The sequence below is a fragment of the Maniola hyperantus genome, chromosome 9 (assembly GCF_902806685.2).
Source record: "Maniola hyperantus chromosome 9, iAphHyp1.2, whole genome shotgun sequence".
NCBI lineage: Eukaryota > Metazoa > Arthropoda > Insecta > Lepidoptera > Nymphalidae > Maniola > Maniola hyperantus.
Genome location: NC_048544.1, coordinates 4,367,361 through 4,380,103, shown reverse-complemented (window position 1 = coordinate 4,380,103; position 12,743 = coordinate 4,367,361). Strand labels below are relative to the sequence as shown.

The 12,743-nt window shown below is 39.3% G+C and overlaps 1 protein-coding gene across 1 annotated transcript in view; it reads right to left on the bottom strand.

Moving 5' to 3' along the window:
• Positions 1-1,828: 1,828 nt before the first annotated feature.
• The window catches only part of LOC117985317 (uncharacterized), a 44,988-nt gene continuing 34,073 nt past the window's right edge, over positions 1,829-12,743 (bottom strand). Inside the window, exons 41-52 of the mRNA XM_069500611.1 lie at positions 12,672-12,727; positions 11,491-11,647; positions 9,657-9,783; positions 7,096-7,205; positions 6,437-6,598; positions 5,645-5,743; positions 5,031-5,118; positions 4,079-4,183; positions 3,938-4,028; positions 3,773-3,899; positions 3,338-3,418; positions 1,829-2,492 (exon numbers count right to left, since the gene is read on the bottom strand). Of these exons, the coding sequence (XP_069356712.1) occupies positions 2,409-2,492; positions 3,338-3,418; positions 3,773-3,899; positions 3,938-4,028; positions 4,079-4,183; positions 5,031-5,118; positions 5,645-5,743; positions 6,437-6,598; positions 7,096-7,205; positions 9,657-9,783; positions 11,491-11,647; positions 12,672-12,727 (1,287 nt within the window). The 3' untranslated portion in view covers positions 1,829-2,408. The remainder of the gene's footprint in view (positions 2,493-3,337; positions 3,419-3,772; positions 3,900-3,937; positions 4,029-4,078; positions 4,184-5,030; positions 5,119-5,644; positions 5,744-6,436; positions 6,599-7,095; positions 7,206-9,656; positions 9,784-11,490; positions 11,648-12,671; positions 12,728-12,743) is intronic.

Below are 12,743 nucleotides of genomic sequence, written 5' to 3'. Positions count from 1 at the left end.
TCTCTCTCTGTTACGTAATCCCATGCAAATGATAGAGGCAAAAATCAAAGTGGATGCTGAGTTGAAGCTAAGTTTTCTATTGAATTTCAGATGTTTTTTGGAAACATTTTCGAATGTTTTTTTGAAAACATGTTTGTGATTGGTTGGTAACTCAAAATGGTTAACGCCCACTGAGATTTTTGCCTCTATCCCCCCGGTCACACACTACCCATGTAGCATGGGAAGAGGCGAGGAAAGGAGGCGGCAGAGACGCAGTGTGGCTGCGTTCTCGCATGCCGGATTTTTAAAAAAACACGCGGATGAAGTCACGGGCATCATCAAGTCACAATAAACTAGTCCCCAATAAATTATGCAACATTCTGTCCGATAAAATCTTTTATTTTTATTAGGTCATCAATCATCATCAATACTTATAATAAAACTGTAACAGGTCAAATTCTGTACATTGAAGATATTTTGAAAATTTTTTTTCGAGGGCACTCTATAATCGATACTGAACCCAAAACTGTAATTTTTTTCATTTTTGTCTGTCTGTCTGTCTATCTGTCTGTCTGTCTGTCTGTCTGTCTGTCTGTATCACGGCCGCGCATCACGCTGAAACTACTGAATGGATTCCAATGAAACTTGGTACGATTTGAGGTCATAGTATGAGGAAGAATATAGGATACTTTTTATCCCGAAATTCAGCATGGTTCCCGTAGGAGAGGGGATGAAAGTTAAAATGTATACTGAGTTGTAATTCATTAACGCGTAGTCCGATTTCATTCATTCTTTTTTTGTTAGAAAGAGGATATTTTAAAAATTGTTCCGTAAATATTTCAAGGTCATCGGCTTTTAACCGACTGTCAAAAAGGAGGTCGTTCTACATCGATTTTTTCGAGATTTCTGAACCGATTTGCAAAATTTTTTTTAATCAACAAAAAAAGTTTTCGTGGTGGTCACATAAAAAATTATGGATTCAACTCCTTAATCCTGATGCTGCAGGGTTACTGCCCGCCTGAGTTATCTGCAAGATTCAGGAAGTGTTCATAGTGAATTCATATTGTAGGTACCAAGCAACGACTTTATTCTCAGACTTCAAGTCTCAACTCCTCAACCCTGATGATGTAGGGTACAGCACTCCTAAACTATAATGTTTCAGGAACTGCGGATGATGCAAAATTATTTTAGGTACCAAGCATAGGCTACATCATTGAACTTCGGATCCTAACTCCTCAATCCTGATGCTGCAAAGTACTGAAGTCCTAAATCGTGGGGAATTTAGAATTTCTGATAGTGAATTGATATTTTTAAAAAAAAAATTGAATCGACTGTTAGGCGGAACGAAGTTCGCTGGGTCAGCTAGTATATTATAAAATTAGAGTTTTATATGCAAAAAGGTAACAGACTTTTTTTAAATGTAACTGTACTATACCTATTGAATCAATCGAAGTATACCTACTTAGTTCGTAAAAATTAACTCCTCACGCTCCATTTTTACTTTTTGTCTTAAATTTCATGTCAAAAGTACGATTTTAGTCCTTATTTTAAAGGTGACGTTAAACCGTACTTTTGACCTGACAATTGACCGATAGAGTTAAAAAGGCGCGTAAGGAGTCATTTTTTACGCATTACCTATATGTACATACCGTACTAGCCGATGCCCGCGAGTCCGTCTGCGTGGATTTAGATTTTTAAAATTTAGATTTTGTGGGATTAAGGGTAGATAGATTACAGGTCTTTAATTACTATAATATACCCCGTCTTTACTTTGCGGATCTATTGAGGAGACATCCCTTTAAAATTTAAAGGGATGTCTTTTATTTAAAGTTTAAATAAAAGACGTCACTACAAAATCAAATTAGTTTTTTATTGACAAGCAATTTTAAGTAAGTACCTACAAACAATTTTGTGAAAAAACTATGTTACATACCGAAGGAAGAAATACAATATTGTAATAAGAGTTCCACAAAAACAAAGACGACGCTTCAGGAGACAAAGTTACTAAAATTATGCAAATTTTTCCGTAATCAGTACCTAATCACAGATAATAAGGTGTTCTTCTAATAATACCAAATTCAGCACGTTTTGTTCCTTAATAAGATAATATAGCGCTCACTCTGTAACGTAATCCCATACAAATGATGATCCACAAAAATCTCAGTGAGCGATAACCATTTTGAGACACCAGCCAATTACAAACATGTTTTAAAAACATTCGAAATTCAATTCGAAAGTGTTTTTAGACACGTTAGGAGTTTAATTTGAAAACATAGTTTCGTTTGTGATTGGTGACTAAAATGGTTAACGCCCACTGAGGTTTTTGACTCTATCATTTGTATGAGATTGCGTAACAGAGAGAGCGATATACAAACTTTTTCCCTGGATAGAATACAGACTATAGAATTATAGATATACATAAAACTGTTCTATCTTTCGTGTTGATTCAATCGACGTAGACTGGTAACGTCCATCCCAAATATTTCGAATTTGGCTGGCTCTTCAAAACGAACCTAAAATAAAGAAAAAGGGCTTTGAAGATTTTGGCCTACATAGCTAGTTGTCAGCCATTTTCTTTTTTTCCAAAATAGCGGCCACGCATAAAACCTGTATTAATCGATAGCTGATGACATCAATACAAATAAGTAGTTAGGTATTGTTTGAGATTGGAGGTATTGTTTCCAAGATATTATAAGCTATCAAAGTTGTACTGGTGGTGTCATCAGTACAACAGTATAGCCACTAGTACAACTTTGATAGCTTATGTCTCGGGAGCGTGACCCTTTGGAAGATTTTGTCTCCTATAATACCTGTTTTCATTTATTGATGCCAGCTATTGATTAATATCTACAGGTTTTGTGCGTGGCCGCTATTTAAAAAAAAATGGCGAAAATAATAGGTAGGCCAAGGTCCATACTAAAATATTCAAACTCCTTTAGTCAATTAAAGTAGAATATGAGGTGGACGACACGTGACCCACTGGCTTCTCCATCAGTGGGTGCAAGGAGAATTTGTATTTACCCGCACACCTCACTGCGTTAGGGTAGGAATCAAAAAAAATTTAGTCTTTGACCTGTTTAAATAAAATATGATATTATGTAGCATTGCGTAAATTGTAAACCGCCAGTAGCCCAGCGACTATTATCTATGCATATTATATAATATGCATAGAATATAGATAATTAATAGATATCCTCCTACATAAACCAAATAAATTTTGTTTTCGATTTACCTTAAACGGTGCAAAAATTATGGTAAGTAGGTAACACTATATTTCAAAAATTTCAAAATCTCTTTTGAAACAAGGACAACTTACTTTGCAGAATATTTATAGTGACCGAGAATTATAGGTATGTACCTCTTTAGAGTCGTCATCATCGTCGCCTTGTTTAATCACAGGAGGAATGTTGGGTCCCAACTTTTCAGACAAAGTCTTAATCTGGAAGAATTACAGAGACTTTAAAAACAATATTAATTAATTATGACGAACGAAAAGTTACGACAGCGCAATGCCAGAGCGAACTAGTGTGAGGGTTTGAGAAGGACTCACAATTTGATCCTGAATCGAAGATAGATATGTCAAATGTTAGGCTATGGTAACGTGAAACCAAAGAAAAATAGGGCTACCTAGCGTCAAATGTACTGACATTTGACGCCATAGCGCGGCGCGTCCATATCGGTCGCGGTAAGTACATAATAATTCAATGGTCGCGGTCCGCGGGGTCGAACATGTAGTAACCTGGGAGGAACATCAATGTGTTTTGTCTGTGCATTTGTGCAAGCCTTTACTCACATCAGGGTACTGTGAGAAGCAGGCGCGCGCGCGGCCGCGGCACGGAGGCGCCACGGCGCGTCCGTAGCGGTCGCGGTCCGCGGGGTCGAACATGTAGTAACCTGGGAGGAACATCAATGTGTTTTGTCTGTGCATTTGTGCAAGCCTTTACTCACATCAGGGTACTGTGAGAAGCAGGCGCGCGCGCGGCCGCGGCACGGAGGCGCCACGGCGCGTCCGTAGCGGTCGCGGTCCGCGGGGTCGAACATGTAGTAACCTGGGAGGAACATCAATGTGTTTTGTCTGTGCATTTGTGCAAGCCTTTACTCACATCAGGGTACTGTGAGAAGCAGGCGCGCGCGCGGCCGCGGCACGGAGGCGCCACGGCGCGTCCGTAGCGGTCGCGGTCCGCGGGGTCGAACATGTAGTAACCTGGGAGTGAAGATGAACACTATGGGTAAGGTACCAACGACTTCTATAGACTGGTAACGCGCCGCCACGCCAGCATATTATTATTATTTTAAATCATGCATCGTGCCGTTTTACCCGCTTAATCCGTCTATCCACCCTAAAACAGCCACCTTAGGATGTACACTTACTTGAAAACGAGTGTGGTGGAAAGACGGACACGTCTTTCCACCCCGTACAAAAAAATAATATATACAAATCACGTTAATCTACCCCGTCCGAGTACCATTCGTTGATTTGTTGTTCACAAATCATGCATCTCGCTCTTGAATATGTCCCGCCCGTAATTAATTGATTTTAGCATAGCATTCTGTCACGCTAAACTTAGAGCAACCATGGAAATCACTCTTAAGCATCTATATCCTGTGCAAGGCACAGTACGCATTTGGCCAATTTGGCCGTAAAAACTTATGGTCAGCCAAGTGTAACCTACTATATTTTTACCGCCAAAAACATGTGCTGCTAAAATTATTAAGTAGGTACTTAGTTTTTTTTCAACCGAATATTAAATATAAAGTTTAATAAACTTCAAAGTGCAAATATTTGTTTTTCTACTAACAGTCATGCAAATAGGTATTTACATCATAAATAATGACTTAAACGGTAAACTATTCCCTATAGCCTAATCATACAATTAAAACAAAAATAGGATGTTCTCAAAACCATTTCTTAGCTGACACCTACGTCCTAGAAGGAACCTACCTTTCAAATTCCAAGTTTGTAGGCTTTATAATAGTTCCTGAGATTTCGTGATTAGTCAGTGAGTGAGTGAGTGAGTGAGTGGTATTTCTCTTTTATATATTTAGATTACCTCTCGGTGTTCGAAACAGTGCCACGGCAAAATCACCACGACCAGCGACGAAAACACCAGACCTCTCTTCACGGAAAAATTCGGTTACCTATTCAAAATAAGATTTATTTTTCACTAGCGACACGCCCCGGCTTCGCACGGGTAGCTTATTACAATTTTTAAAAAATCTCAATGGACATAAATATAGGGTGTAATTGGAACGCTAGTGAAACCTTAGCGCTAATATTATACTACCTAAACATAATCCAATACCAATAACCATTTGCCTTATACTTGTAGTTTTAGTGATTTAGTATTTTTCAACCCGCAATGTACAAACGTAGCGTACAAACTCAGGGTTACTGCCCCGCCTACGACGTGTCATTGACCACGCGGCATCTATCTATGCAACGCTCGTGGATCTCTAACATCAGTCAGATGATTTGTTTGTAATAAGACATTGAGAGCTTTTAAAAATATATGGTTTTTTATATAATATATTATCATATAGAGATACCTAGTACCTATACGTACTAGGTTTGCAGCAAATGCACAGCATTTACAGCAAGTAAAAGGCAAGACACGGCAGGGTAATTACTATTTACTAAGTATTATTAATACATAAATATAGGTACCTTTTCAAGAAGGTCAGTATCCACCACGCCCTTTTGTCGCGACTTATACACCACAACACGGCACACGCAATTACCAGGCGTATAGAATTTGCGTAGAATCTGAAAGTTTAATGTTAACGAAACATTGAATAGATTAATAGATAGTTAGAAAATAGTTATACCGGTATAAAAGTATTCGTCATCTTGTCCGCAGGTAACATTGTGGACAGAAGATAGTAATAAATTAGACTTTTAAATGTCGTACTTTGTAAAGTCTAATCGCAAAAACGCGTAACGCAACGCATCGCATCGTATCGCAACGCAACGCATCGCAACGGATATCGCACCGCACCGCATCACGCCACAATGCATCGCATCGCAACGCAACGCAATGCACCACATCGCAACGCAACGCATCGCATCGCAACACAGTGCAACACAACATACAATTTTTGACAAATTAATTGTATGCTAAGTAACGTATCGACATTACAATTAGATTGAATATTTATGGTAGCTACTAGCTATCGGCATAGTAGTTTGCAAACTGCGTTTCTGTGCTGCCTCATCGTGGCGTTGACGGGTCTGCTGGGTTTTAGTGGGTATTCTGATGTGTTACAGTGAGTCCCACATACCCCCCTGGAAGAAACGTGTTCAACTGCGTTACTTCCGGGGAGGATGCGTAAAAGCATAATACCCGAAAAAAATTGTAGCTACTAGCTACCTACTCTAATCTAACTCAACTTATAAAGCGTGAAACCAAAGATTTTGCTGGGCCTACGGGTATGTCAAAATAATGCCGTTTTTTCAAACCTGTTCAATATTAAGTATTTTAGTTGGGGGTCGGAAGTGCAGATAGCTGTCCTGGTAAAGTTGGTCGCCGCTCTCCAGGATATGGTCGAGGGTGGACGAACACCACCGACAAACGTCTTCCACTCTCGACATAGCCACCGCCATCACAGAACAGGCAAGAGCCTGTTGAGGAAACACCATATTCCAGTGTTAATAAAAATAAACTAAAATTGGTAAAGTGGTGATAATAAAAAGAATACCCGGCTGAGTTTGTTGTAGGCTCTTCTTAGACTTAGGCGCGTTTGGAACCCTCGTAGCTTTAGTTTTAAGTACGTATTATCACTAATATAATCATCATACAAATTAACAATTTTGACAATCAGTAAGCGTAACATTTTACCTATTCTGAATAAATAATTTGAGTTTTGAGTTTTTAATACCTATACTACGCGACAGGTCGAGATGGTTAGACATTTTTGAATCTACGTTATATGTCCGATTTGAATCCGAGGCTCAGAACCCTCGAATGACAGAAGTCGGAGCTAGTTCGTAAGCTACCATACAAATAGTTCTATGCGACTACTTCGGAACGTATTTTCACGGATTCGGAACGGATGCAGTGCGTAATCGCCCACAGGGGCACCCCCCCAGCTCCAGGTTATGTTAGATGGTATTCTTACCTGGTTACCACGCGAAGCGAATGGGTATTTTCGACAGCACATCGAATGTTGGGCAGAAAGGAACTGTGTGCCATCGTTGAGGACCAGCCAACCGCTTGTGTTGCGTTGACCTGGACGACAAAATATTATGTAGGTACCTATGTTTTTAAAACCTAATAGGGTATTTTACACCAAGCAAGAAAAAACCTAAATATGTATAAATAAGATAGTAATAGCAATAAGCAATCGAAAAAATGTTAATTTCAATTTATTAAATTATTACATTAATTAGTATAATGTAAATTTTATAATTAATTTTAAAGATTTCATTTTTTATCTGTTCTACAAAATATTCTTAACGAACGAAGCTGATGACGCCATGATGTATTCCGACTGTGACGTCACATAGATTGAAGTTGTAATGTATCGTTGCTTACCAATCCATGTCACGTCATGACAGCTCATAAAAAGATGGCAGGTAGCCTTTTCGCGGCGAAATTTGAAATGCAAAATTTAAATGCATTTTTATTGCACTTACCTACCGATTAAATAAAAATTTTGTAAATACTTCTATCTTCTATCTATGTATTAATTTAGCATCGAATTAAGACACTTTTCAAAAAAGGGTAAAATACCCTGTTAGACCCGGGATCCACCAAAGTTGAGATGGATGAAGAATGGAGGTTTGTTTAGCAGATCAATCAATTTTTTAAGAGATGTCGTGAAAAAATGATTACTTGTTCTATTAATAAATAATCTGATTGGTCTACTGAACACATCTTCACTCCACTTGGGTGGATAACGGATTTAAGGGCCGTTTCCACTGAAGCCGAGCGGAAAGTTCAATAGTCTAATCATTTTATATTGTTAGATGACGTGACGTGATAATATTTTTTTCACGTTATCTATACTAATATTGTAAAGAAGCAAAGTTTGTAAGTTTGTTTGTAGGGGGTAATCTCTGGAACCACTGAACCAATTTTAAAAACTCTTATACCAGCAGAAAGCTACATTGTTCCTGAGTAACATAGGTCATATTTTATTTTCAAAAAATTAGTGATCAGTATGAAAATTGTAATAGCTGCCCGCACGACGCCGGGGCGGGTCGCTAGTCCCTCAATAATCTGATTGGTCGAAACGCACCCTAAGGCATGGTCGTCGATTGGTTACCATCGCCTGAGAGATGGTTTAGTCAAAGGAGTATGATTTTTAGCAGCTAAGCACAAGGCACACCAGCGCAAGCAGAGGTACGGCGTCTTTCATGATAGTTCACAAACTAAACTTCATTTACTTTAGGCTGGTCAGTGCGCACCCTTACAATTTGTATGCAATACAATTATTACTTTTACTTATTCTTCGTGTTTTGTATTCAGTGATTCAATAAAATTAACTTGCGGTCAAATAATCGTTCAACTCTCAATTATAATTGCAAATATCTTCAAATTCAAGTTCATTGTGACGTCATAGTCCATAAACCGACGCGATCCTTCCATAGAACGGGCCCGAATATGATCAATAGGGTCTTGGACTGTACTTAGTAATAAAATGATGTGATGTTTTGTTTAGCGGTAGTTTAGCGGGCTAGATATAATTATTTATTAAAGAGAATAATTAAATAAAAATCATGATTTTTATTTACTTATTAAAAAAAATTATTAACATTTCGCTGTACGGAAGACGATCAATGACGTCACAAGGCGATAAATGACAAATATTTTTCAATTTTTAACATAAAAATAGAGTAATTTCTACGGGAAAATATTTTTAGCAGCATTTTAGTTACCTATGTTTAAATAATAGGCTGAGATACTTTTTATGAAACAGTTCAAGACCATAATCTAATATGCAAAAATAATTTTCATCCCTTTCCTCTTCAGCTCCACTGGCTTCTCGTTGCTCGCCAATTCGAGATGGCAATCGGGTTATGAGGCGGGGGACGCCCCGCACACCCACACGTCACCCGTGCTCGCCCGCACCGGGCTAGCGCGGGGGCTGTGCGGGTGTGTGGGGCGTTCCCTCCCCGATTGCCATCTCGTTCTGTCACGTACTATAGGTATAGTACGTGACAGAACGAGATGGTAATGAGTTTTGCGGGCATAACATTTATACATCTACACGTTTTTTCATAAAAACTTTGGTCAAAAATACTCATTTACTTCATAATTGTTCCTGACAGATAATTTTCTGAATTTTCCTAGAATTGCACAAAAATGAAGTAAATGAGTATTTTTGACCAGAGTTTTTATTGAAAAACATGTAGGTAGATGCATAAATGTTATGCCCGCAAAACTCATTACCATATAGGTAAGCCTTCGATGTATGATTAGTCTACTATTCTCGAAAAACTAACTAAAATTTGAATTTTCGCGGCTGGTTGTATTAAACCACCTTAACTCCGTGCCAACATTTGACTACGAAAGATAAACGTTGGAAGACAACCATCCCGTTGGTCTGACGACATCACCAAGCTTGCAGGAAACACTTAGAGGAGGCTTGCTCAACACCGCGAACAAAAGGTGTGCACTTGAGGAGACCTATGTCCAACACTGGATAATTAAGGACTAACCAAGAAGAAGACGTACCTGTGAATTTCCCATCTTCCTTGTCCTTCTTCTCTGAAGCTCTTTGCGCATCGATACACGTCGCACTGCCAGGAGGATGTTTCCTATCCTTCTCCGCGGCACGACGCTTCTTACCATCTATGGTAACCTGGTACAAATGTCAAAAATAGGGTCTCGGACTGTAGTAATAAAACGACGTGATTTTTTTGTATAGCGGTAGTTTAGGGCTCATTATAAATAATATCTGTCCCGGCTGTACTCACGTGTTTAGTCGACGTTAGCCCGACTAGTTTCGAACCCATCCGGGGTCCTTTTTCAAAGGAGTCAGTTCGCGCACGCGCCGCAGTTTTGACTCGATTTTGGTTTTGATAGCCGACCGTTACGGCGTGGTATGGCAAAATTTAGGGCTCATTATTAAAGATAATAATTAAAAAAAAATCATGATTTAGATATTAGTTATTTTAAAAATAATTAATTATTAACGTCACGCCTGTACGGAAAACCATTAATGACGTCACAGGGCGTAAACGAGAAAATATTTTTCAATTTTTTTAATTTAATTTAATTTCAGTTCTCTAATAAATTAGAAAAACCTCAGTAGTGGTAGTGTAATTTTCAGAGCCACAAAATGGAAAATAATGTCATAAATACCTACTTCCTAAGTAATGCTAAGTATTATTCTGGTACTTAACAATATATTTAGCATTACGATGCGTTTTGAGTACTAATTCCCGGTTGGGGCGGGGCTATTTGGATACTAATCGATTAACAGGCCCATCTTTCCCACTGGGCACTCTGGGCACGTGCCCAGGGCCCACTAGTCCCTGCCAGATCGCCAAACTATAACCGACCGACCGATATTATTTTTATTACCGAAAAACATATTTATTTCGATAAAATCAAAGGTCAAAAAGGCCCACTCAAACAAAGGACCATAAAGATAGTTAACTATAACAGACTATAGTCAAGACTGACTTATATTCGATCTTTCTTTTTTACCCCCGGCCCACTACTCTGTCATGGTCATAGGGGCCCAATTATTCTAGGGCCTCCAATAGGTTAAAGATGGCCCTGACGATTAATATAAGTTAGCTTAGACCTGATCTTTGGCCTCCGTTAGTTACCATTTTACCGGCAAAGCTGCATAATGCAGCGTAAAAAACTTAAAAAAAACCCTGTCGCGTATGTACCTACTGTTTCAAGGTTAGCCTGCTTTCATTTTAGACTGATGTACGCGACAGGTGGAGATGGCAATTGGAGAGGGAACACCCTGCGCACCCGCACAGCCCCCGCGCTATGCGTCCCCCCGCCTCATACCCTGACTCCAACATCCAAACAAACTTTCCTCCCAGTGTTGGGGACAATACGCAGAGAAACTTTCAGCTTTTATAAAATAACGAAGGTCTTGCACGCGGTGGCTCTTAGTCCATTATTTTATTATTAACTAGCTTATGCTCGCGACATCGCCCGCGTGGACTACACAAATTTCAAACCCCTATTTCACCCCCTTTGGGGTTGAATTTTCGAAAATCCTTTCATAGCGGATACCTACGTCATAATAGCTATAGCTGCATGCCAAATTTCAGCCCGATCCGTCCAGTAGTTTGACCTGTGCGTTGATAGATCAATCAGTCAGTCAGTCAGTCAGTCAGTCACCTTTTCCTTTTATATATTTAGATTTCGGCTGTTAGAGACCTGGGACAACCCTCCACCTCCCATGGCCCCACCAACCTCTCGGTTATACGGGCCGAATCACGGGAGGGCGCCCGTTCGGTACTTGCTCTTGGCATTTTCCCGGGGCGCCTTCTTGACTTCGTGGCTGTTAGAGACATCGCGAATTAATTTCTCGACTTACTTTGCTAGTAGCTGGTACAAGCTTGACCCCGGGCGGTGCTCGCACCAAGGGTGGGTCAACGCCACCTAACTTTTTAATAGGTTGGACGGTTATAGCCATTGCATATAGTTGGAAGTCGTGCTTCGGGCGCTCAACCACTGGTATGTTCTGGAGATAGCTGAAATTGGGTATTTGCCAAAAATAAATTATTTCTCAGTAAATATTAAATATCCCGCATTGGTGCTATGGTAATTCAATATAGCTATACCTAATGCATTGATAACTACACTCTCACTCCTCACTACAGAGCGCGAGTCTCCTCTCAGAGTGAGAAGGGTTTTTGGCCATAGTCTACCACGCTGGCCATGTGCGGATCGGTAGACTTCACACACCTTTGAGAACATTATGGAGAACTCTCAGGCATGCAGGTTTCCTCACGATGTTTTCCTTCACCGTTAAAGCAAATGATATGTAATTAATTAAAACGCACATAACTCCGAAAAGTTAGAGGTGCGTGCCCGGGATCGAACCCCTGACCTCCGATTAGAAGGCGGACGTCCTAACCACTAGGCTATCACAGCTTATTGATAACTCACTCGACATTATTTACTCTGTGTCAACTGTCATGTCAAAAGAACGGTTCACCCTTATATTATAGACTAAAATCGTACTTTTGACATGACAGTTTACACAGAGCAAATTATGGCGAATGAGTTCTCAAAATGTATGCACTATATCTAAATTTGAAATTCAATACATAATGCATGGAGCGAACTGAAATCCGAAAGGTCACCGGTTCAAACCCCACCTGTTGCACTATTGTCGTACCTACTCCTAGCACAAGGTTTACGCTTAATTGGAGGGAAAACGGGAATATTAGTCAGTATGATAAACTTGGCTAATATTTAAGAAAAAAATAAGATGTTTGTTGTGGTATCCCGAAATAATATGATTTTTTAATTTAGGTAAATATAACTACTACATTACATGTGAAATTCTATGAAGCAAAGACAGTAGAGAATGAAAATGTATTTCCTCTCTGATTACGCACATCGGAATTCAGAATATACCTAGGCTTGAGTTTTGATGTTCATTCAACATGGTAAACAACTGGTGCAGATTATACTTTGCAGAAATTAGATGACCTTCCTCACTCATAGATCGAAAAAGTATTTGTATATTAAAATTAAATTTACACTTACGCAAACGCCATCAATTTTGCCGAAGTAAATGTCAAAACGCACGCAGCTCCATCGTCCTAAAATATACATCAT